The following is a 27,280-nucleotide window of genomic DNA, read 5'->3' as shown; positions in this document are numbered from 1 at the left end:
TTTGAATATCGGAGAACTCGCCGGTTTACCTACTCGCCGCGGCGAAAAGTGGAGAGAAACACGTTTCGATGTCTTCATCGTTATGCTAACATTCTGTCTTCATCAGTATAGTATGTCAAATCCACACATGTTATAGTTCATTTCCAAAGTGATCAAATTATTTTGTGAAATTAAATGTAGGTAGGTCAGGTAGATCAGGGGTTCTCAACCCGTGGGTCGCGACCCCTCGGGGGGTCGCCAAATTATTTTAGGGGGTCCCCAAATTATTTTAAAAAAAAAGAAAAAAAAAAGATTTTTTTCAAAATTTTATTTTCACGATTTTTCAAAAATAGCAGACCTACAAGCTCGTAGCGCGCTATGAGCTTGTAGATCTGCTATTTTTCAATAGCTAAATTATAACAATGCTTAAAACACCAAAAGGGGTTCCCGCCCAAAATGGTTTAAGGTTATTGTAGCAGTCAATTTATATTGTGGGTCGGGAGGGGGTGGGGCGGGGGTCCCGAGACATTGCCAAAGCATTTCCGGGGGTCCCCGGCCAAAAACGTTGAGAACCCCTGAGGTAGATAATGTTAAAAAGGTGAGAATGTGAGTACCAATGATGATGGTAAACTCTAAACAACTATTCTCTCTCTCTCTCTCAATTCAATACAATTTAAATAAAGGTGAAGTAAAGTAAGGTCACATTCCCACCTAATACTTCGGCGAATGGGCGGAGAAGTTGGGATTCTTGCATATTTAATTTGCTGCGGTTTGCCTTCACACTGTCATCCGCAGCAATTGGAAACGCAGCAGGGGGGACCTTTATCAATGTGTTCCATTCATAAACTAGCCTACACAGTGAAATCTATGGTGATAAAATTATACTCATAACGTGCATGTGTCGTGCCGTCTGGGACTGGACTCTGTATGTAGATTTAGAGGCGGCAAAGACAGTTTCCATTCTACAAACTAGCCACAATGCATTGGAATAAGGGAGTTTGTCATGTAGTCAAGTCACTTTTCAGCAAGCCTGTGGAAATGAAAATTCAGTTTTTCCACTTCAAAAAGCTTGTAAGGGCATATGCTTTTTGTCCTTAGATGACAGAGCTGTATCTAGACTAACAAGAGGGAGCTCCATGATGAGACTCATTCAAACACAGCCACAATGAAGTGAAATGGCTATATTACCATCCATAATATTTATTGCTATTTCATATTTTCTCTCAGCAATGTATGTGGTGTCCTGTAGTTCTCATAAAATGTGTCCCGGCCTGCACCCAGTAGGCTCTGTGAAATGATGTTGACATTTAGTTGACATCTAATGTTTCACTATGATACATTCTTGTACATTACAGTAGTTGAACTCTGTGCCAGGGTCTTTTGTTTTGTTTTGTTACTCAGCAAAGTACATTTTATTCATAAAGCACATTTAAAAACAGGCCTTTGATAAAAGTCTTATATACAAATAACACAAATAGACGCAGCAATTTGAGCAGGTTATTATAGGTGGTTTTATTTTGTTTTGTTAAGAAAACACGTCACACTGTGTTGCCTTGTGACTGAGCTTGCAGATTGGCTATTAACAAGATCATTTAGAATGTCTTTATGTTTACGTAGTTAAACTATGTATCTTTTTTATGAATACCGGTAAAGATTTAAATTTGTCCAATCTGTATGGAAGTACTGCACCCGTATGGTAGAGTATGTTAAAAGTTAACACAATATAACCCCATACAATTGGGGTGGTTGTATTTTTTTTTTTAATAAAGTATATTTATTGGTTTTAACAAACTTAAAGACAACAAACAGACATTACACAACAAGAACATAATAACAAACAACAAAAGACAATAAAAACAGCTCAGGCACAACACCATTATAAATAAAATGATTGAACATACAAAGACATGGCAAAGACAATGAACCATAATGACTCTTGAGTTTTGATAAACTCCCATTCAGGAAATACATCCATAAAGTATATAAATACATGTTAAAAAGGCAGACAATACAGTTATCATAGGCACACATGAATACTCCCCCCCCCCCCCCCCCCCCCCTCCAGGCGGCAGGGCCACCGCCCCAAGAAGCGGCCCCGACGCAATGCATCGAGACCCGGGGTGGTTGTATTTTATTGAGACAAAGCTGTTCTATGTACATATCTACACAGTAAAATCCCCAGACTTAACGTGACTCTTGAGACGGTAATGGAACCACATGTACACTCTCTCAGTTACAAATGGATAAATTAACACTCCGGATTTTACTGCAGTATGAAACTTTTTTAAGTAAAAGCAATAGAATAATGAAGAAATACAGTTTTTAAAGTAAAGGTTGCGCATTCAAAATCATTTTACTTGAGCAAAAAAGTAAACAATGTAAATGTAGGCTACTTATTGTCCAGAATGGCCCATTTCCCAATCATAGTATTGGATTTTAATTAGTAATGTATTTAATGTGTTGTTAATCCCTTTAAAGCAGTTTATTTCTATATAGCACATTTCAACAACAAGGCAATTCAAAGTGTTTGTACACAAAACACTAAGAGCATTAAGAGAAGAGTGCAAAAGGAACACATTATAAAAGGACATTTTGCTACAATAGAAATAATTGGTTATTAAAATGTTGAGAAGAGAAACTAAGCTAAAATAAAACAGATACAATAAGGGAATACAGTTACAGTGTAGCACAATACATGTATCTAAAAGCACAATAAAACAGCAGGAAACATAAAAGTCACACCTCGTGACATACGCCTCCATATATGGTTACGCCTCGTGACACGTCATGCCCCCATATATGGCCATCTTCATATACGAAGATCACAACACTGACCTCATCTAACCCTGGATAACCATACATGGAGAAGACTGGATCATCACCTAGATAGGCCTATATGGAGCCAGCCGGCAACTCTAGATCTGACCTCAAGCCCTTAGATCTCCCTATATGGAGCTGACCTGTTCTGACATTCCATATGTTGACCCTCCCCACCCGTCCCTCCTGTTCTGACATTCCATAATGTTGCTCTGACCTCATCAAACCCTGTACACTCAAGACACGCTCCATATATGGCCAGTACAGAATTCATTCCATATGTTGATCTGACCCCCCATGCCAGCGCTCGCCACCCAGGCGCCACCCATTCGCCACCCAGGCGGATGCGTGCACGCATCCGCCTGGCATCAGACCCTAAAGGGCGAGGTCGCTTCTCGCCCTCAGGGAGTACATACTGCATGGTACATTATTATGATCATTCACGGCAGAATGGTGAATGATAACCAACAATACACACTCACTACCGTACATGTCAGCTCCTGGGGAACAGATGTGATGTGACAACCACTCCGTTACTAGTATACCAGCCTACCCTCCTCATGAAATACAACTCAACTTGTGCGCACACTGACAGCCATGGAAGAATGCTCCACTCTGTGTGTGTTTGTGTGTGTGTGTGTGTGTGTGTGTGTGTGTGTGTGTGTGTGTGTGTGTGTGTGTGTGTGTGTGTGGCTGCGTGTACTGTGCATGTGTATGGGCTAAGCTTAATCTTTCTATCTGTCAGACAGTCATGCTCCTCACTGTAAACGCCATGGTGGTCTTGAACAGATAAACCATATCTCACATCTTAAATGGTTTCCAAGCATAGGGCACTTTACATACTGTATAGCCACGACAGAATATAAAAAAAGATACCACATTATAGGCTTATAAGAAAAAAAAGGAGCACATTCTGATGCCTGCATGCAGGTTTTTCTTGACTTATACAGTCACTTATAAGTATAGTTCAGTCAGATAACTCACGAATAGAATTAACCGAAATTATAGAATGAGAATACAAGTGTGCATAAAATATTTTATCTTGCTGTTCGCCTCGGCAATACATTTTTCTCCCTGCTCACCACAACTAAACAACCATCATTAAAGATTAAGAGCAGGGAGATAGATATACAATAACACCCCCCATGGGGAACAAACTAATAGCAGAGCCCACCGGTGGTACTGGAGAGGTGGTGGGAGCAAACAGGTGCATACCAACAGTCCAGGGAAAAATGACAACAGGAGGATGACAGCAGGAAGAACAGAGACTGAGGTGAGCTTAAATAACCCAGTCACCCCGTCAGCTGACGGCTCTGTCAGTGTATGGTGTATGACGTATGAAACGTGTGTTGTACCATTGTAATACGCTTCCGTATGCACCCATGAACACCCTCGAGTATATATGACTGAACTCACTCTATCATCACTATCATTAGAATTTGAGAAATTTACCTTGTGAAGACCATTTTTCTGGTCTTTTCCAGAGAAAAGTGTCCTGGTCCACAAAAAGTGTGTGGGTTTGTGTGCATGCGTGCGTGCATGCGTGTGATAAATGATAGAGAGGTAAGACGGTTGTGTAAACACTGGGTATAAACAAGCATCTTCAATTAAGTGATTAGTGAAGAGCCCAGAGGAGCTCCAGCTGTCATAATACTAAAAATCACACCCGTGTGAACTGAGTGGTGTAAGGTCTTATATAGACTGATCAGCTGTGGTCTGACGTAATGTCTGACGTAATGAAATCACACCCGGATGTGATTTCACAACTGGCTTTTTTTGTGCAGAAAAAATGAGCATGGTTGCTACGGTCATCCAGTTCACCCGGGTGTGATTTAATTACGTCAGAAATTATTTTGAACATAGCAACCATGCTCATTTTTTTCTGCACACAAAAGCCAGTTGTAGGAGTGGTTTACACCACTCAAAAATGAAACGTACACAGTAACTTCATGCCATTTGGTTGTTGGGTCCATTTGGTTCCACAGTCAGTTTGAAATGGATACATTAAAGGCCTATTCATACTCCTGGTTTTAGGTGATAAGGTGACCACAGAGATGTGTCTGGGTGAGCGCCGGTGAAGCGCTTACCACCGCGGCATGACGTCATGTTGTAGTTTTGGGTGGTCACCTTATCACCTAAAACGGGAGTATGAATAGGCCTTAACACAGACCATTTTACTGTGTGCAGTACAATAAGGTGTATCTTCCCACGTTCACCTCTGTTGTCTGCAAAGGTGGACCCAAAGACAATACGATGCTAAAGCAAGACTCCCCAACTTCGATTGACATCCTGCATCTGTGTACTACGTGTGTGCCCAGCCTGTAGCCAATCACATGGCTGCAGCATGAGTGTGACCAGACTTGTGTGACACGGGAGGCTCTGGGGAAGATATGTTGACGTGTGTGACGTTACGCGGGAGGCTCACGCCGAATGTAATAATAGGATGAGTAGGACCTTGAAATGTATTCTCTGGGAGACCAGAAGTCAATGAAGGGTGTGCATGTGTGTGTGTGTGTGTGTGTGTGTGTGTGTGTGTGTGTGTGTGTGTGTGTGTGTGTGTGTGTCCATGCCTGCCACAGGGTTAACTAGAAAAAGTGCCCTTCTGGGCACAGGTCTCCACCAGGAGGATAGGAGTGTGTGTGATGTTTGGCAAAATGTTTAGGAGTAATATAAACATGTTGTTTTGTTTCTTGCAACAATTTTCTTCTTTTTGTTGAGGAAATGCAGAGCCAGATCACTCATAGCATCTCTGAGGATAGAATTCTGGATGAGCAGGACATGTGCATCATTTTGTACAAAACGGGCTACTCCTGAAAACTTTGGAAGGCAATCTTAGCTAATCAGTGTAGAATCTGAGAAATCCAACAGGCTCGTCTTGATCACATGACTACAGAGATCATGTGTACCGATTTGCGTGAGATTTGGATGAAATCTGTGCGACTAACATAAACAATGTGTTTTGCAGAAATCGGCCTCATGGTGGCGCTATAACCGGCAGATGTGGAGGGATGCAGGGAAAATGTTTTTCCATGGCCTCTAGGGAGTGCGTATACATAAGTTGTCGATGCAGTTATAGGTAAAAACAGGAATTGGCCTGTTATAGCGCCACCCTGAGGCTGATTTGGGAAAGAAATAGTGGCATGTCGTCCTCGGCCTAGTGGAAATGTGCGTGTATAATTTGATGGAAATTGGACACTGTGTTTGTGATTTGTGGCATTTTGTTCGAAACGGACCAATCATGTGAGCTTTGGAAGCCAATCTTAGCCAATCAGGATGGAAGATGGGAAATTGTGCAGATCTGTGTTGATCACATGACTATGGAGATAGTGTATACTGAATTGTGTGATTGTGGGATAAAATGTGTACGAGTTATCTACAGAAATGTGTTTTGCCTAAATCGGCCTCATGGTGGCGCTATAACAGGCCGTTGAGGAATATTTGGGGCAGAGGTTCGTCGTTGGCATCCAGGGAGTGTGTGTGCACAATTTGGCATAAATCGGGCCAACGGTGCCGGAGATTAGCTGATAACGGACGGACGGAAGGACGGACGGACGGACGGAAGGACACACACACACACACGGACGGAGTGCAAAACATACTCTCTCCCCATGCCTTCGGCCTGGTGGAGACAATAAGAACTTGCATAATGATCTTATTTCCACTCTGCCAGTCACTTCAGGTAAACAGCACAGCCTTCACTTCAGCAGGGCAAGGAACAGTGGCTGTCTGGTAATCAGAAGGCTCCTCGTTTGAACGGCTTATAAGTGTCCCTGGGCAACACAATCAGGCTCCGCTCACACATTCGAAACGCGTGTTTTGTCTTTGTTCTGGGGGGAGAGAGGGGCAGAACAGCTCGCAATTGATTTTAAATGCAAGTCACGTGGTTTTAATGAAACAGCCTTGCTTGATGGCTCTGTTCTGCCCCCTCCCCCCCATGGAGCAAGACTGCCTTGTCTAAAAAACGTGACTTCCATTGAAAATGAATTTCGAGCTGTTCTTCCCCCCCGCAGAACAGAGACAAAACATTGTGTTTCGAATGTGTGACTGCAGCCTTAACCGCCACTGTTCCCCTGCTCACTCAGAGCAATGCTGGGTTGACACAGAGAAGTCATTTGGCAGCAAGTATACTGTATAGCTAATGAATAAGGATGCAGAGTGGCGTCTTGCATGGTAATCAGAATGTTCCCGGTTCAATTCCCATGGCCTCCCGGCTATGCGTCAAAGTGTCCTTGAGCAAGACACTGAATTAATGATGAGCAGGTTTTTGTGTGTGTGTGTGTAAGAAAGGTGCTTTAATTGGAGAAAGGCTCTATATAAATGCATGATTTTCGATACAGATTTTCCATCTGGGATCATTACTTTAAAGTTTAAACTAAGCATATTTGGAAAGTGAACATCAGTAAATTAACGTCATGCTGGGAGAGGAGAGGCAAGGCTGGTGTGGTGGATAATGGAAGGCTCTAAATAAGTTTGTTACTTACTTAATCCTCTTCGTTCTCGGTGGAACGTAAGGCTGCGATTATCTGCTTCCATCTGGTCCTATCCTGTGCAGCGTGTTGTGCCTCACCCCATGGTTTGCCACCTTCAGTTCAGAGGTCACAGTAATAGGTTTGTTAGGTATAGAAGCTAAGTGCTCTCAGGGCAAGTATCAAACATGTGCCATTTTCCATAGTTTTATGTACTTTACATTTGTATAGCACCCACATAATCAACTTTATTTATTACATCATGGGTTTTCAACTGGTGGTCCGTGGAGGTATTGCATGTTGTTCCATGACCATGCATTTAGTAATGTAGGATTTGTTGAGTTTTGTCTCCACCAGGCCGAAGGCATGGGGAGAGAGTATGTTTTGCACTCCGTCCGTGTGTGTGTCCGTCCGTGTGTGTGTGTGTCCTTCCGTCCGTCCGTTACCAGCTAATCTCCGGCACCGTTAACCCGGTCGATGCCAAACTTTGCACACACACTCCCTGGATGCCAACGATGAACCTCTGCCCCACATTTTCCAGAACGGCCTGTTATAGCGCCACCATGAGGCAGCTTTTCACATTTTTACCTAAAACTGCACCGATCTGCGTGAAACGTTGCATGCACACTCCCTAGAGGCCAAGGACAAACCTTTGACCTGTATTTTCCGCATCTGCCTTTTATAGCGCCACCAGGAGGCCGACTTTTGTAAAACACATTTTTTGATATTACTCCTCCAGATTCTGTCCAAAAATCTCACAAATCGTTACACAGTATCTCTATGGTCATGTGCTCAAGTTGGATCTGTCCGATATTTCATATTCCATCCTAATTGGCTATAATTGGCTTTCACAGTTTGCAAGAATGCCCCGTTTTGAACACAAGCCTCAAATCATGAACGCATCATGCAATTTACGTGAAATCTTTCACACATTTTCTTACTAGGCTGAGGAATATATCCCACCCTTTTCACATTGGCCTGTTATAGCGCCACCAACAGGTTGATTTTTGCAAAACACATTTTTGGAACAAAATGCCTCAAATCATCCAATTGCCATCAAAGACGTATGAAGAAATGGCAATCGGTACACATGATCTCTGTAGTCATGTGATCAAGACGAGTCTGTTGGATTTCTCAGATTGTACACTGATTGGCTAAGATTGCCTTCCAACGTTTTCAGGAGTGGCCCGTTTGGTACAAAATGCTGCACATGTCCTGCTCATCCAGAATTCTATCCTTAGAGATGCTATGAGTGATCTGGCTCTGCATTTCCTCAACAAAATGAAGAAAATTATTGCAAAAACAAATAAAAAACATTTTGCCAAACATCACACACACTCCTATCCTCCTGGTGGAGACCTGTGCCCGGAAGGGCACTTTTTCTAGTTTTAAATGTTCTTTACACTAGTTGAGAAACCGTGAACTGAATGACCTGGTGACCTATGATGAGTCCATCCATGTTGGAGTTCAAGAAATTCAATAGAAAAAGGGAGTTAGAATCTCAAGAAGGGGGAAGTGCACCGGATTGTCTGGTTGAGTCATTATTATTAGGACATTTTACCAGTAGTCAACGGTTGAGAAACAGTATACACGTGGGATGCATAGCAAGTGTTCATTTACAAAAGCACTAATCTTAGCCCATATCCCACCCAACACAATAGTGGTCCCCAGGTTGATTCTCAGTCAGGATGGTGGTCCCTGGATTACATCAATGCACCACAGTGCATTACATCAACCCATTCACACGTCAGTCTCGTTTCACTGTCCATTCACTACATTCCTTCACAGACGGCAGAAGAAACCATGCAAGGCGCCAACCTGCTCCCTGGTGAGTACAGTAGGTTGGGTTGCCCCAGAAAGAAAACTGTATTTAATTGATCTGCAATGGAAAGCTAAAATTCATGTCATGTGCACAATTCCATCGAATAACAATATGACTCCTCAATCAGTAGTGATTTCCTCACAAGCATTTCTGCTCTGAATCAGCTAGCTTTATTGTCACACACCACACAGGTTTAAAAAGTAAGGAAGTGAGTGAAATTAGTTTTAGAAATATTGTTATTTCCTTAGAAAAAAAGAAAGGGAAGAAGAAGGGGGGGGGGGGGGGGAGATCAAACAACAAAAATATCTACATATTTACACATAATTCTGTTTGATGAGTCCCCATGTTGCTTATTTCTATAATTACTATAATTCCACACCATCAATATTTTAAATATAAATATTTCCCGTCATCGTCTTGAGAGTAATCAAAAGGAAAATATAACTTTTTCAGTATCCCCACTGAGTTCCTAAAGGACCATTGTGTTAATATGCTATTAGTTTCTATTATCAAACCTCTCACATTTTACCAGGAAGGCATATTGAATATTCAGTTATTTCCACTTTTAATTGTCAAGGTTTCATCTACTGCCATCATAATTCCTAAGGGTTCTGCTTCTGCCACACTCAATAAATCTGTGTACGTGACAAACCACATTATACAGCATTGTACACACACACACACACACACACACACACACACACACACACACACACACACACACACACACACACACACACACACACACACACACACACACACACACACACACACACACACACACACACACACACACTTCGTATGAATTTAGACAACATTGTATTTAGTGATAAATACAACAGCAGTGATACTCCCTCACTAGCCTGTGGTAGGGTTGTGACTTGTGAGTGACAACACAATGTAGTTAGTGATGTATATTTTGATAGCTTATGCATCTCAACATATGTCATAGTCGTACACATAACACTTGCAGGGTGCAGGTCTCATGCCTGAGTGGAAGGTTCGTCCAGTATAGCAGGTCACTAAAAGTGGCCCAGGGACACTTTGGGTAGTCAGCTATCTTAAATAACAGCTGTGAGTTCTTCCTGTCATATATAGTAGACGCAGTGACTTTTACCACCCAAAGAATGTTTGCAACAGAAGGACCCCTGCTGTGGTGACTGATTGCTGACCCTGTGGGTCAACACACACACACACACACACACACACACACACACAGGAACAAGGCGACACCCACATGTTAAGAATGTATAAGACATGATGCAGGGAATCAGTAAGGGGAGAGTGAGTGAGATACAGAGAGAGACAGAGAGAGAGAGACAAGGGGGGCCCTGCATGAGATGCAGGCCTCAATACGATGGAACGATGATATCTGTAACCTGTCTGTAACTGATTGCTGACCAATAAATGGAAATAAGGATTATGTGCCTGCTTGGAACTCCATATTAATTTCAACAAGCAACTTAGTAAAATCTCCACAGAACCCTGAAGAAAAGACACATCACAATGGCGCCAGACGTTGGAGGGTGGTTGGTGAGGAAAAGTCTGGGGATTTTCTGCGCCACGCGAGACGGACCTGCGTATCTGTGGATTTTTTGTTGCTTTTAACGTGACTTTGGATGGAACCCAGGACTGGAGTTAGGATGATGGAATAGGTTTGTGATTCTTGTGTTAAGCGTACGTGTTAGGGCCATAGTGTACATCTGAACGCTGTGTTAGGCAGGTTATTGGTTAGGTTAGTAATTAGGTTCTTGGAGTCTGCTTCTGTTAGGGAGTTGACAGAGTTTAAGAGTTAAATGGTAGTGTAGCTTATGTGGTATGGTTGTGCGTGTATGTGCTTAATCTGTGTGTATGTGCCTGTGTGTTTCTCTTTCGGGGGACTCACACATACACATGCTGGGAGAGGCCTTTCTTTGTCTTTGCGACAGAGCGGGGGAGGGTTTTATGCTTTAGGCTTGGGTGTTATTATTTGGGTTGGCCTATAGTATTTTTTTTCTTTTAGGTATTTCTGAAGCGTGTGGAACATGTTTCTGAGGGGGGAGTAATATAGATATTAAATTGGGGATTTAATTCAGGTTAAATTGGCTTTAATTTGGGGTTCAAGCTTAAATTAGAGTTTAGTATGAGAATACATTTCTCATTGTAAATTATCACATTTAGGATATTTCATTTATCCTTTGTAAAATTAGATAGGTTAATTTGGATTGTTAAGCCTAAAAGTTTTAGTCAAAATATATATATAGTCTGTATAAGTAAGTTGACCTTAGGGACAAAACTACAGCAACCGTTGCTTACATGTACCTGTAAATGAGGACAGTGAGTGACGTGGGTGTGAGATGATCAAGGGGGGTCTCTTCCCTAAGCCAGTGAGCTGCTAGTCTAAACAAAAATATAAATAGAGGCATTTCTATGCTTATTTTTATGTGTAGTTTGTCTCTCATTTCTTTATGTTACATTTTCCTGTGTGGATGGTGTGAGAGAGAAAGTATTACATGTTTTTACATGAGTTTGTAGACTATCTACTCATTCTTTGGGGCTAGTATGCAAATTAGTATGCGTGTCTGTGTGAGGTGAGAGGAGACTGCAGTCAGAGTACAGAGTGTATCACCCAGAATTTATGACAGTGAGTGAGATTATCTACAATTTAGTAGTTATGGCTGCCACTCCAGTGCACATTATGGAAAACAAATTCTCATCTAAGAATATTCCCAGAATTTCAGAAAAATGGCATCAGATTCAAGTAAAAATAGGTCGACAGCTGAGAACGAGTCATATTGACAGTGAGGAGATGAGCAGGAAATTGTCCGTACCATTGTCTCCTGTGTCAGTACTGCCCGATGAGAAGATTTCCGCTGATTGCAGCACAGACAACCAGTGCATTGACACTGAGGGTCACAGCAACAACTCAGCACAGACTGAGGTGGACAACAGGGACGTGAGAACATCTGAGCAGTCAAAACCTGGGCTACAAGCAGACTGTATTAAAGAGGAGCTGGGATCGGTCCGGCGCCTGAAAAGGGACTTGATCAGTGAATTGACTGTGTCGACGAGGGCACACAGACATTTTCTGCGTATGATTGAGACGCAGTTGAATGAACTTTCAGTGAGGGAGAAACAGTTGATCGGTGATCTCAGTGACAAGGCTGCACACAGCCACAGTTTACATGGAGGTGATGACATCTACAGAAGGACAGCAAGCCCCAATCCGGCCATGAGCGGCAGCAACCTGTCACAGGAGGAAGTGAGGGGGGACGCTGTCATGATGCTGAACTCTCTTGGCGATAGTCTCACTGTTCTTCATGGGCAGATTTCTGAGGCGGAGAAGAGTTTTCGGGAGAATATTGAGGATTCAGCCGCTACTACGTACCTGGCGGAGCGTTTGGCTGGATTGGCTGCTCAAGAAAAAGACTTGGTTCGATTGTACAATGACCATTCTGATGCGTTGAAAGAGCTGGAGAGCAAACACTGCCGTGACAGAGCTGCTGGACGCACGGAGAAACGTGTGTTACCGAGTCACGACAGGCAGAGTGGGAGTAAGAGGAAGTACGTCAACAAAAGTGATGAGGATTTTGAACAGGACAGCAGTGATTGTGAGAGCCATTCCGGCACTCGCACACGTTCAAGCCGGAGACGTGTGAAAGACTCCAGGGGGGCCTTGAACAAATGCCCATGCAGATCAAAGAGGCCCACACCTGACATTGATGATAACTGCCCCAGGATGCTCCCGATGCTGGGGAAGGGCAGACATATGGAATACAAGCCATGGGCGTCCGTCGACATGACTGACATTGTGCGTCAACTTCCCCTTTTGCGGGATGGTGCGCACCGCTGGATATTGAAGTTTGAGGACCTTTTGACTGGGACAGAGCTAACTGTGGGTGACTTAAAACAACTTCTGGCAAATCTGATTGACATAGACGGCCTAGATGACATTCTTATCCGTGCGGGACTTCGACTGTACGCAGGCACGACGGCTGGAGACGCAGACCTTTTCTTGAGTCACAGAGGAGCACTATGGCGTGCGCTGAGAGTCTTGTACCCCACTGTCGTACATCCGGATACGATTACGATATCTCCGCTGGGGGTCTCCGAACCACCACGTAAATATGTCGCCCGCGTGTGCCAGGAATGGATGGATGCCACAGGAAAGGACCCTGAGCGTAATGATCTTGAACGGTCTATTGTCTACTCAAAAATTGGCGAAATTGCCCCTTGCTCTGTACGCGGATCACATTGTACACTGCGTTGGACTTGCTCGCAAGGAGGCAGATGAGCAGGAACAAAGTCACACAGAAATGGTTCGACTGCTGACCAAGACCCAGTTGGAGGGCGCACAACAGATCATACAAGCGGCTGTCGTGACAGCTGGGGTTGAGCCCCAGGCGGCTCCTGACCCACCCAGTGCACCCAGGGTTGACAAGACTCAGCCCACATAATCCCAAGCCGAGTGGATCACGTTATTACACAGGCTGTTATAGGTGTGGCGATGTGACGCACTTGCAGCGTTTTTGCACGGCTGTTTTGCCGAACTGTCCGCTGCCACAACAGTGGGAACCTCCACAACCACTTCTGCCATGGAGAGTACGAGAGACTCCTGGTTTCGTGGGGCCACAACAGAGGCCGCAGTGGGAGAGGCCGCGACCCTATCAGGGGGCAGTGCAGCCACAGACACGTCACAGCCCGGAAAGCTGGAGGATGAGAGGTGTTTGCCATAAATGTGGGATATATGGTCATTTTTCTGGACAATGTGATCAGAAACCACAATGGGAAACTTTGAGGGAAGTCAAGTTGACCGGACCTCATGGATGAGAAGGACAGCTAAAGGAGAAGTGCCATGCTCTTCTTTTGACAGTTGACTTGACACGCCCCTCTCTATTGAAATGTGTGTGTGAAAGGGGACACCGCCTGATTGAGTGCATGAGTGAGTGAGACGAGGGGGGTCCCTCTCCCCTCTCTGTTCGACTGTGTGAAGTGAGTGAGTTAGGTGAGTTATGTTTGAAGGGTTGGAAAATAATACTACTAAAACAGTGGTAGTATTTTGAATCAACTCTGTGTGAGAGTGTGTGCAGGCATGGAATCTTCTCATTGAAAAACGCATAGCAATGGTAGACTTGTCTACGGTTGATCTTTTTTATTTTGGTGGTGGATTTATGGCTTGGTACACCTGTCACAGGTGTCAGAAGAAACGTACAGTATGTTTGCCAGGCCATATGAAGCTTGAGTTTGGGGTAGACACCAGCCAGGGGTTTCAATGAGAAGGTCACACAAGCCTGAGAGTGTTTGTGGTGTGAATGAAATCACGATAATTGATTGAGAATAATGTATGTGTGAGTGAATGAATGATTGAATGTACTTCATACTAGACTTACTTCAAAAAGGTTCTAGCTATGTCCGGTGAAATATTGCTAGTAGGAGCCATTCTAAAAGTGATAGTTAAATGAGTAAATACATACAGAGCTACGTGTGAGGAATTGCAATGACAATTTTAGCATGCTCTGACGGAATGTGCTTTTAGGGAAAGAGGGGGAGAGAGCTAAAATCCCTTCTCACCCTAAAATAAATACCTTGTTTAGTTTCAGATAACAGGGAGAGGGCTTTAGGGACCTCCTGTGGACCTCCTGTCCTGTCCTGTCCTGTCTTTACCTCCTACCTCTGTTTGACCCGCTGTGAGCTGTTTATTGGGGGTGCTATTTAGAGAAAAAGATGGGAAGAAAGTCTGCTTTTGGAGTCTGATGTCAACAAGTAGATCGCAATTAAGGACTACATTTGTAAGGGTGTATTATGGTGTGAATTTTAAGTATTGGTTTTAGTCAAAAGTGTCTGTTTGTGTGTAGGGTAATGGAGGCGACGGCTGACAGCCTTACTACATAACGGTGATCACAGGAATTCGCCACCCTGTGTTCTGAGCACAAGACTTGCTGGTAGCATACTGAGGGGGATTTGACCCATATCTCCAGGAGTGGAAGTTTTAACCGGGGGATCTAGACCCACGGTTGAACCTTTCAGGGTTAAAGCAAGCCAGCCCCTCAGCTCAAAACACCTGTCCATCAATACGTTTGGTGACGTGACATCAGTGAATTTAGTTAGTTCAGCGACACTATTTATGACTCTCATTTAATAGTCTCATTGTAATCTCTCAACACCATGGTTATTTACATTTCTTTTCCATGCCAGAACTAGGGAGATTAGCAAAAGAATGAGATTAATGCCAGAGAGGTCATCTTAGTGACCAGTAGCTTGTAGTGTCATCAATATCCTAAGAAATGATTGGGGATATTTGTAGTGGGAGCCTGTCTGTTTCCTTTTAATAGGTGTAAAGGAGAGGGACATCATGGATCATGGATTCCTGAAGGTGTCGAAAGTGACATCTGACTGCACCAAAGGACATCTGAACAGCGCCTTCAGGAGGTCATCCCGAGGGCAGAGAGTCCAGGGGGGTGTGTCGGCAGGCAGCTGTGACAACACTACGAGAACAGCGACAGAGGAGCTCCTAACTCAGCTTCTACCGTCGGAAATCAATAGCAGGTGACTTTCACAGACCTGTGTTCGCTACAGGAGGTGTCGGATTGAACGCTATTCTGCGGCTACGGCCCACGGGCCCACGCCAACTGGTTCTCCACCGTGATGGAGGAGAGGAGCGTGCTCCTTCTGCTCTGGAAAGAGGAGGAGCGTTCCAAGAGGAGAGGTCCAAGGGAGACCGTTCCAAAGTTCATGTTACAATGGAGGAAAGGAGCGTTTCAATGCTTTTGCTGTCATGATTGACATGGCTAAGCAAGAAGTTGTACACTAGAGCCTTGTGATTGCTCGAGGAGAATCTACTGTCCACTCGAGCCTTGTGAATGCTCGAAGGGAGTTCTACTGTCGACTGCAGTAAGCTGTAGTTCACGTGTGCTGAAGCGTATGGGGACAACTGTCTGATTCAAACCTACAGATCTGAGAGCTACTGTATGTGCGAGCTCTGAGAATCAAGAAGGATGTTCCAAGCGTTTTTATTCTGTAGGCGAAAAAAAGAATTGTGGGAACCATTTCCCTAGCGCGTTGAACGTCTGAACAATTTGCGTCATGGAAAGAAAAAAAAAATCGCGGTTCATCTGAATTGTGATTGATGTTGGAAGAGTTGCTCTAATGTTTGTGTTTTGTTGTATTCTGTGCTGACAGGTCAAAGTAGATATAACAAGGTACTGAAATAGTACTGTTTTAGGGATGTTTGTTTTTATGATTAACCATTTTGTCATGCTATGAGTGTTAACTTTTCATTTACAGGATTCAATCAATATAGGAATTTGATTTAGTCTAAATAGGATTTCAGTTATATAAGGAGTTTAATTTCTGTTACAACAGAACAAGCCCCATGCTTGTTCGGTTCTAATTTGGTACAATATAGGTAGTTAAAAAAAAAATGCTCCTGTGTCCAGGGGGGTCTATAATAGTTAATGGTAATAATATGAGTTCATTTTAGATAACTTCCTTAAGTATCACAGTTCAAATCCAATCCAAAAATGAGTATTATATTCTAGTTAGTGATACAAATGTTGTTTGATTGTTAGTTAAAATAGGCCTACATTAGGATAATGAGTTAACGTCAGAAGATGTGAGTGAGTTGGTATTGGGACCTGTATACACATGCACTAAATTGACTCGTCTGCCTGGGGTGGCAGGGTTCACAGGGGTCGCCTCTGTGTGCTTGTTTATATGGGTGGAACAGACCAAAGTACTGAACATTACCAAGTACTAAAACAGGATGAAGTAACCCGTAGGCTTTAGGTTATCGAGTAATATATTGCAGACAATGTTGAACTGATGGAGTCAGTATAATGTTACTATGTTAATAGTCACATATAATATTGATACAGGTTGAAACTCACCATGAGTATTACATGTTAGCTCTTAGTTTGTGTGCGACTTTCCGAGTGTCGGATGGATGGTTTCTGCAGGGCCATTCATCCATTATTCCATGAAAGTTGCTCACTAACTAAGAAGGGGGGGAGAAGGGAATATTATATTATTTCTTATTAAGTCGATATTGGAATCCACTTCCAAACAAATATTGATGTCTATACAGGTACAGGAATCAGCCTATCTAATGTTGGGGAACAAATTAAAAATAGTATAGTAATTAGCCTAGGAACAGTTCACTGGAATTTATTTTATCTGGGTGTGGCAACAAACAGCTTCGGACTGATAGGGTCATTGTCTAACAGATTGATTTTGTTCATTTTGTTTTGAGTTTGACTGTGTTTCATCTTCACATTATCCAGGGGGGAAGAGGGTAATTACCTACGAAGGGAGACCGTTTGGGGAATTTGAACATTTTGGGATTTTTTGAGAAAAAAGAAAAAAGTGAACATTTCTTTGGAAAATTAATTTTGGTCATTTATAAAATATGAATTATGTCTGGGGAATATTTAATTCCCCAGAAGGGGGGTCTGATGTATATTTTGATAGCTTATGCATCTCAACATATGTCATAGTCGTACACATAACACTTGCAGGGTGCAGGTCTCATGCCTGAGTGGAAGGTTCGTCCAGTATAGCAGGTCACTAAAAGTGGCCCAGGGACACTTTGGGTAGTCAGCTATCTTAAATAACAGCTGTGAGTTCTTCCTGTCATATATAGTAGACGCAGTGACTTTTACCACCCAAAGAATGTTTGCAACAGAAGGACCCCTGCTGTGGTGACTGATTGCTGACCCTGTGGGTCAACACACACACACACACACACACACACACACACACACACACAGGAACAAGGCGACACCCACATGTTAAGAATGTATAAGACATGATGCAGGGAATCAGTAAGGGGAGAGTGAGTGAGATACAGAGAGAGACAGAGAGAGAGAGACAAGGGGGGCCCTGCATGAGATGCAGGCCTCAATACGATGGAACGATGATATCTGTAACCTGTCTGTAACTGATTGCTGACCAATAAATGGAAATAAGGATTATGTGCCTGCTTGGAACTCCATATTCATTTCAACAAGCAACTTAGTAAAATCTCCACAGAACCCTGAAGAAAAGACACATCATTAGCACTGTCAAACGAATCTATGAAGCCAATACAAACTGCAGCATCACCACAGCCATATAAAACATGAGGAATATGTCCAAAGTATTCTCAAACCTCTTATCAAGTTGCATGGAGAAGGGAAAAAGTGTAATATATCCAACATTTTACATAATATGTATATCATATGCCTACATGTAGTGGGCCTAGTAGTGGCGGTCCCTATACTTTGTCAGGGCAAGGGCCCTTAGCTGAGTGAGAGACAAACATTGAAGACCATCAAACCTAATCAAGAAGTATAGTCAACTCCGCTTCAATAAGCATCAAACAGATCCAGTAACCAGGAATTATAATGACCAGTGTCGGTAAAGTCTATGCTGCTTATAAATTAACCAGAATCAATCAAACAAGACCGCCATCTAGTGACAAAATGAGGCCATAGCAGAATATGTCCAAGTCCTGCCACCAATCAGAACAATATTCTACCTCACCTGTAAACTCTCACCCGAGCTTCAGCCTCTGTCCTTATTACTCGTTTACTCGTGGCTTCAGCATTACATGGGCTTTGGTGAGTAATTTGAGTAATCTCAGCTCCTCAGACTGCTGGAATTATGCAGTCTGAGCCCATACGATGGCAGACATTTCTAGTAATTCCATTATTCCTGTGCATTCGATGGGTGGATTCATACTACATCAGGTGCAAATCTTGACGTGGACTACATGGTCTGTGCAACCCACCCATTTAATTTAAATCCTTTTTTTCTTATCGACCTTCACTTGCAATCGACCCCATCCTGGTTGGTGGCGTAGAAAGCCAAGAGATGCCATGGATTAAATAATGTGAAATATTATTTCTGTTCTCTAGGACCATCAGTATCGCACCCTGTAGTTGATGAATTGAAATTCATTAAATAAAAAAAGGCGTTGACCACTCAAAAGAATACTGGGTCCTGTATGTAGGAATGTATTCAACTCTCAGAGTTGAATTGATGCTCAGCTCAACATTTTGCAGCATGCTCATTTTTCAGTGCCGTCATCTTGCTATGATCTGTGGTGCTGCTTGCAGGTTCATCTGTTCCAGCTGTATTCATGTTGCTCTCAGTCATCCAAGCACTGGTCTTGAATAACAGAGAAGGCTACAGGGCAGGGCTACAGTTCACACCTTAGCAATCCACAAACTTTTCATGTTCAGGACCCCCCAAATAGACACTAATTAGCCCCGCGGAACCCCATTTGAAGACATATGCCAGGGACCCCCATAAGAGAAGATTTTTAACAGCTCTAGCAGTGATTCTCAAGCATTTTAATTTCAAGGACCCCTCCAGTTTGACATGCATTAGTCTACGGACCCCCCATTTAATGGCATTTCTATCTCTGAGACCCCAATTTATATTGTTAAATCAATATTAATTGAACTCTGAAAGTGTATGGAACCAAACAGACCCGTTAGGTTCCATCTGTACTCTCAGAGTTACAGACCCATAAGGGTCCATTTGGTTCCAAACTATCATTTAGCTGGGGACTCCCTGGAACTCCCTCAGGTACCCCTGGGGGTCCCCGGACCCCACTTTGGGAAACACTGCTGTAGAAGAGCTGTGTGCACTGGACGTGTGTGGCGTGTGTGATAAATTAAAATATCTAGAGGACGCTACAATAGCTGAACTAATCAACAATAAAAGCCAATACCGCACTGTGGTCACTCAGGAAGTCACCTGGTGCAAAGATGACCTGCTCAAGTCAGCCAAAAACAGGGAAATAACCGTAGACTTCCATAATCTGAAAACGAATACAACAAAACCCTATTCACATCGACAACTCCTCATGCAGACCACCTCATGACGTCGTGAGCCAAGTTGCTCCACCAATACATTTTATATGACTTTACAAAGCACAACGCATGCATTTCCTCAGACAGATATGGGAATAAAATTCCAGTTCTTCACAGCAGTCATTCCGAGTACTCTTACATCATCCATCAACAGCACGGCACAGTAAACCTGGACCGAAAACACCACAACTTAAAACAATTTACCAAGCAATTTACCACAGCATTTACCACACAATACACAAAGCAACTGCCTTAAAAAAAATAAAGACAATGAGCATTTTTTAAATAAATATCATTTATTGAAAATATTGCATGTAGTCAATTGAAAAAAAGAAGTGTTCTTTCCTCCGTTAACTTCTAATAGCAGACAGGAGAACAATTCAGACTACGGCCCTGCTCATAGATGGAACAATAACTGAGTACACTCTCCTTTCCTAAAGTAGTTCCCGTGGAATTTGAGTGTATTCCTAATTACATCATTACCACGAAGAATGATTGCAAGCATGTGTTTCATTCATGCATACCTCGAAAACTGTGTGAAACTACAGTCCGTTTGAAATGGCAAGTTAAAAATGCACCGTCATGATTATACTGAAAATAAATGCACGAAAACAAATAAGAGTAAAGAAATAGGAATGCATTGTTTTTGCACAAAGACTGCAGACTGGAATTAACCTGACTCCGCCAGATGGGGGAGCAGAGAATCAGCAGCAGCTTCTAGCAGCAGCTTCTAGCTTCTAGCTGCTGCTGATTGGCCAGGCCGTTTTGTGGCCGGGCATCAAGTCTGCCTGAGAGTTACCAGATGGGAGCAGGAGGGGGGAACCCAGTGTACTCTCTGCTGCCCCATCTGGCGGAGTCAGGTTAGACTGGAATGACCTTTGCTCCAATATACTGCATGTCGTCTCCGTCGGTTGGAAACCTCATATGTCCAAAACTGTGACTTTTCAGGATTAAAAATCAAAAGTAGCAGATCTCCAAGCTCAAAACACAGTACGAACGAGCATGTAGATCTGCCACCTTTGAGTGGCGCTGTAGTACATCAAGTAGGGCATTAACTTGGGGAAAGAAAAAAACCCCACAAAAACTTAAAATATGGAGATAAGAGGTTTCTGCCTGACGGCAACGAAATACTGTATATAACGGTAGTGATGTAGAAGGGTCATAAAAAGAAATATGAGAATGAAGTGAAGGCAGACATTTTGAAATACCTCGCTCGGTGCTCTGTCATTAGTCCGACGGCACATTATTCCGCACGCAAAGCTACGTAGTCGGAGAAATGGGATGTCGGAAATTATGGGCAGTCCTCCCTCCCTCACGTTTTAAATTTTAAAAAATCTAAACTTATTTAATAATATGATTAAAAGATTTTTAAAAAGCGTGTAGAACTCAGGTTGACCACCGTGACAAGATTTAGTGTCCGATTCAGCTTTGATAGATTGTGTATTTATGATTTAATTTGAATTTGTTAAATAGGACGTAGTGAAGCGAATTCATGTCGGCTTACTGGCTAGAAACGGAATCTGATCCTGAAAACATAGCTTGTTGTGTCAAGAGCTATGAACAAAAACTGGCATTTAATGGCACAAGGAGGAATCTATCAAATGTAAGACATGTGATCACAATCTAACATGTGAGTCAAATGGAGGTTTGTACGAAATTACCCAATTAATACAAAAAATAAAAAAGACTAAAACAAATAAAAACAACAAACACTTCCCTCAATTAATATTTGCAAAGGCTTGACATTCATATCATCCATGCCAGCTGAGAGTTAATCCTGATTCATATGTAGCACCAGAAATAGGCAATCTACAAGCTCCTCACACTGCACTGTGCTACACGCTTGTAGATCGTTTATTTTCGGTGGGCAACACCCGCACGCCAAGCAGAACTCAGGGCTTCAGGAATCTCGGGCTGATTCAGACCCCAAGTCTGTAGGCTTGCGTCAACACCACCTTTAGTACCGGCATGAAGGCTGATATCTCGCTGAAGTTGCTGCTACTGACTATGTGGGTGTGAATATTGAGGCAGTCTGCGTAAGATCGAGACTCGATCCGTTTTGCCATGTTGTGAAGTCCTCCTACAATGGCTGGGGAGAGCTGAAGAGAAAATAGAGCAGTATAGTCATAAAAACATCACAGCACACCTATTTTGATACAGACTTTTCAGTATGTCATGTTTCTAATCTAAATTATATGGTCTCAACACCCTATTGATCTTATTCATGCGATGTAGCACCGTTACAGTTATAGCCAGGGCTGCAACTATCTTCTTAGCAATTGTTCTACTGATAACGTTTTTGATGAATCAACAATCAAGTAAATCGAGAAACATAATTATTTTGTGGGATAATCTTCTAAACATGATTATATATGATCAACGAATCAGTGTTCAGTGATTTTGTTAAACCAGTGGTTGTCAAAGGCAGCCAAATACATAACATTTGTGGGGTCCTTCACATGAAATAGAGGGTATGCGCGTGACCTCATCATCAAACCTGGAAGTTATGCAGGAATGCCTACTGAGTCGCAAAAAACGACTTTCTGGCCTTGACAGACCATGCATCCAAACAGAAAAGTCATATCTGATTGCATTAAACAACGTTAAACAATGTTAAACTCACTTTGCATGTTGCTTTGCCACTCGATGTGCCATTCACTTTAAGCATGCGCATACCCTCTATAGTTTGAGAATCACTGATATAGAAACAGGTTTTCAAGAAGACATTTTGTAAAATCTGGTCTCAGGTCTTAATAGGTTTAAAATTATCACAACTCACTGAATTTGTATACATATTTATGTATAATTTATGCATATTTATTTATCCATATTTTTAGCTATTCAAAAATAGCAGATATACAAGCTCGTAGCTCTGCACCTTGTACAGTTGGATGCTCCGCGGCCAAAATAAAGATAATTTTGGGGCGTCTTGACATTAAAACGTTTGGGAACCACTGCTTTAAAGGAGGTACTCACCGTTTGCTCTCTGAGTTTGTCGTAGAGTGATTCCAGTCGTTTGCTGGCATCGTCCAACTTCCTCTTGGTTTGCTGAGGGATGAAGACAAACTCTGATGTGATGTGTGTAAAAGCATAGCTTAAAACTCATTATCAAAAGGGGGTCCTTGGGGAGTGTAAAATAAACAAACATTACAACAGAAGCAAATCAATAACTCTAAAATAAGCTTGGTTTCTCCCCGTTTCCTGAGGATTTTGGACATACTGTACATCAGAGGTACCCACACTTTTTTGACTTGAGAGCCACTTTCAAAATGACTGGCTCAACAAGATCTACCTACTGAAAAAAGAATAGAATACCATTGCTGGAAATAGTTTAAATATGGAATAGTGGCGCTGGCGTTACATATAAGACAAATGCACTTGGAATGGAGAAATGGAATAGGTAGGTAGTTTTTTGTATTTTATCTGTAATGCTACTGACGTTTGTGCACAGCAACACTCTTGAAAACAAAATATTGTATTGTGGGTTTGAGCTGACAGGCCCCGTCAATGAATCAAGTCACCTTAATTCAAGTGGCAGATGCCAAAAATATATTTTTTAGGGGCATGTCATGTGATCTACCTGCACAGCCCTTGTGATCTACTGGTAGATCACGATCTACCTTTTGGGCACCCCTGCTGTACATGGTTTCCACCCAACAACAACAACAGTATAGTGAAACAGACTTATGCAGGGGTCATCGCCATGTTGGCTTGTGGTAGACATTTCTGCCACGGACATACAAAATTAGTGGACAAATAATATTACAAATAATATGACCAGAAACACAAAGATAGCCCTGAATGACCATAGCAGGTCTGTAACTCTGAGAGTGCACAAATGGAACCAATTTTGACATTGACGTTCAGTAATTGGGTCTTTGCCATCTCAATGACCCCTGGACTTACGGGATCGGTGGCTGCAGCCAAGCACTTGTGGATGAGGCCTTCAAAGGTGGTCTTTAGGACCTGATGCTCCTCTGGGATGGGCTTCTTGGTGATCTTCTCAGCAGGGATGGACTGCGCGCGCACACACACACACACACACACACACACACACACACACACACACACACACACACACACACACACACACACACACACACACACACACACACACACACACACACACACACACACACACACACACACACACACACACACACACACACACACACACACACACACACACACACACACACACACACACACACACACACCCCTTTAACCCTGCCCTTCGGAAATAGCCGATCCACAAGCTTGCATCGCATTGCAAAGCGTGTGAGCTTGTAGATCTGCTACATGCAAAAGATTAATTAATTAAAAGTTACAAAAGCTAAAGTGGCGGCTATTTTGGAGGGAGGGCGAAAAAAATCAAACCCGTCTGAAGTGAGTGGTACTGTACTGTACTGCACTGTACAAGCCCTCCTCCCTGGCCTGTGTGTGTGTATGTGTGTTAGGCTGTGCAACAGTGACACTTGGTGGTGAACAAACGCTATAACGCTATTTTCGTGTAATTTCAAAGTTATTTGTCTTATCTGCCCTGTGCAGACAGAACGACACAGGGACAGACCCAAGGACACACATAGCTGTCTATAGGAGTGGTTGCACCACCAAAATGCATGGGGGGTTGCCGTGGAATTCTGGAACAATCAGTAATGAGGCAATAATATGTGTCAGAGATAATATTCTAGGTGGTGATGGTTATGCTTTAATGTACATGATATCATGGGGAGAAGTACGTTAGACACACAGTCTGACACAGATTGCTGGACTGGTAAGGTAGTTCTGAACTTCTGCCAACAAACACAAGGCTCAGACCCTAGTTACACTCTAGCTGCTACACGGACAAGCTGAACCATAACAGACAACTGTAACAACAACAATAGCTATCAGGCCTAACGGAGACATGTTGGCTCCTACAGTCTACCAGATGTCATGTCATATCATAACATGTTCCCAGACACCTTGTCATGGGTCCCCTTCGTTTTTGATTCCTACATTTGGTTTTTAATTATTAATTATTCTTTTTTACATTCCCAAAAAAGCTAAACTTTTCATGAATTAATAACAAAATCCAATGATTTCTTTTCAGTAATGTCATTAAGAAATGAAAGAAAATGTAAGAAATTTGACATGATTTAGAACAAATATTTTTTTAGAACTGCTACTTTCACTAGTTTGGGCGAATATCTAATTTCTGTTTTGGGTCACAGGCTGAAAACTTTGGGAACCACTGTCATATTATACAGGTATAAGTAGTATGATGTATAATTCTTCAGGGTCCCTCCCTGGCACAACATCTGTCCAGATTGGCGTTCTGCGTGGCCATATCAATTTGGGGGTGACCCTCGACAAAGTTTGAGAACCACTGGTTTCAGCAGTTCAACCTTTGCTCATTTCTGTCCATGCGTAGGCGCCTACCTGTATCACATCACCGATCGGTGCTCCTGGGGCGCCTTCCACACTGGTTGGGAGCATTGCTGGATTCATGGGTGGATGTGGGAGATGGTGCTGCTGCTGCTGCTGCTGCTGTTGCTGCTGCAGGCCTGAGTACGGAGCCTGCACCCCGGGCGGGCCTTGTACCATGGTCTGGGAGGGTATGGAGGGTACTGGCACAGCCTGGTGGCAATACAGGGTTGTGTCACGGTCACAAAATTGCAGTTGATGATTCATTAATTAACAATTTAATTGTGTTTATTATTATTTTTGGCATTGGAATATGTAAATTAAAGTCACATTTCAAACGTTTGCACAGGGCAGATGAGACAAATAACTTTGAAATTACTTGACAGTGACCAGGACTAATAATCAAATTACTAACATATAATAATGTATTATATAAATAATAAAATAGCAGAATTAGCCACTCTACAACTCACTGTGAGCTTGCAGAGCAGCTGTTTCTGCAACATAATTATGACGATTACGTAATAATTGTGATAATTATGATTATCGTCTCTGTCGGGTGGAAACCACACGTCCAAAACTGTTACTTTTCAGGATTCAAATTCGAAAGCATACTTTTGATGGTTTTGTGTTGTGTGTGTGATCACTTAGGGAGTTCATTTACAAAACAAAAAGAAGATCAGAGGTTTCTGCCCGACTGAGACTATATGTAATAATTGTGCCAGGCCTGACCTGAGGTTCTCCTCCCAGTGGGGTCATGATAGGTGCAGTGATGGGTGTCGGCGGAGTGTAATTCTGAAGACCCTGTTGAGTGATGAGACATCATGTCAGCGCTACAGTCATTTGAGATGTGTGTTGTCTATCTTTATTTGTTTCATACATAAAATGCAAAAAGTGCTAAAAAAAAAAAAGGGCAAAAGGGAAGCATAACAATTTATCAAATGAGCAGAAAACTAAAAGACAGGAAAAGAGATGGGGAACACATAAAGCTATTATTATGACATTTATATTTTTGGGACATTCTGCTTTATGACTCGAGTACTTTCAATACTTCAAGTACATTTTCATGCCAATACATTCGTACTTTTACTCAAGTAAATTTTGAATTCCGGACTTCTACTTGTAACAGAGCATTTTTACATTGCAGTATTGATACCTTAAATGTGTCACTGGTGACACAAAGAGGGTGATGTGTGCTCCACCATTCTGCATTACTACGTTTTGGTTGCTTGCTTTTGGCAGACCAGTCAAAAGGAAGCCGCAGTAATCTAATGTATACTTAATTAATACAATCATGCGTCAGGTTTTCAGTGTCAGCCGGAAACTGCTGCACCGTGGCAATGGTTCTTAGGTGATCAAATGGGGGTGCATACTTAGTTTAGACTAGTCATTGGTTAGACATGGGTTAACTCATTCAGTGCCACCTGGTGGACACCAGTTTTGGCCCTCGTTGCCACCGAAGCCCATTATAAATAAAAGAAAGAAAATGTAATTCTATTGTGCATGTAATGTGCATGTTATCGGGGTGCATACTTAGTTTAGACTAGTCATTGGTTAGACATGGGTTAAGGTTAGGTTTAGGTGTGCTGCCCCGTGGGAGGTTAGGGTTAGGGGTTGATATAGGTTGTAGTTGTAGGACTAATGACTGGTCTAACCAAATGACTAGTCTAAACTAAGTACTGTCTTCTGCACACCAGATTAGAGCAATTTTCAAAATATGGGTTAAAAAAAAGACATAAGGGGGAGGCGTCCAAAGGCGTCCTGTGGCATTAGGTGTGCTGCCCCGTGGGAGGTTAGGGTTAGGGTGAGGGTTTGAGATAGGTTGTAGTTGTAGGACTAATGACTGGTCTAACCCAATGACTAGTCTAAACTAAGTACTGTCTAAACTAAGTACTGCACCCGATAAAATGATATTTTGGTTGTCTCAAAAGCTAGGGTTACGTGGTTAATAAGAT

General features: G+C 42.6%; 1 protein-coding gene across 5 annotated transcripts in view; it reads right to left on the bottom strand.

Annotated features, from left to right (window-relative positions):
- Positions 1-20,196: 20,196 nt before the first annotated feature.
- Positions 20,197-27,280, bottom strand: part of sec31a (SEC31 homolog A, COPII coat complex component) — a 33,539-nt gene continuing 26,455 nt past the window's right edge. For 4 of the 5 annotated variants that reach the window (XM_079525165.1, XM_079525167.1, XM_079525166.1 and 1 more), the window contains 5 exons: positions 26,058-26,129; positions 25,341-25,538; positions 23,826-23,936; positions 22,896-22,967; positions 20,197-22,018 (listed from right to left, as the gene is read on the bottom strand). In XM_079525165.1, coding sequence (XP_079381291.1) covers positions 21,839-22,018; positions 22,896-22,967; positions 23,826-23,936; positions 25,341-25,538; positions 26,058-26,129 — 633 coding nt within the window. In that variant the 3' untranslated portion in view covers positions 20,197-21,838. The remainder of the gene's footprint in view (positions 22,019-22,895; positions 22,968-23,825; positions 23,937-25,340; positions 25,539-26,057; positions 26,130-27,280) is intronic. The other variant, XR_013791984.1, reaches the window with a different exon arrangement.

This window comes from Electrona antarctica (genome assembly GCF_951216825.1).
Source record: "Electrona antarctica genome assembly, chromosome: 16".
NCBI classification, from domain to species: Eukaryota; Metazoa; Chordata; class Actinopteri; order Myctophiformes; family Myctophidae; genus Electrona; species Electrona antarctica.
The sequence above is the reverse complement of the archived record's forward strand: the minus strand, read 5'-3'. Positions and strand labels throughout refer to the sequence as shown.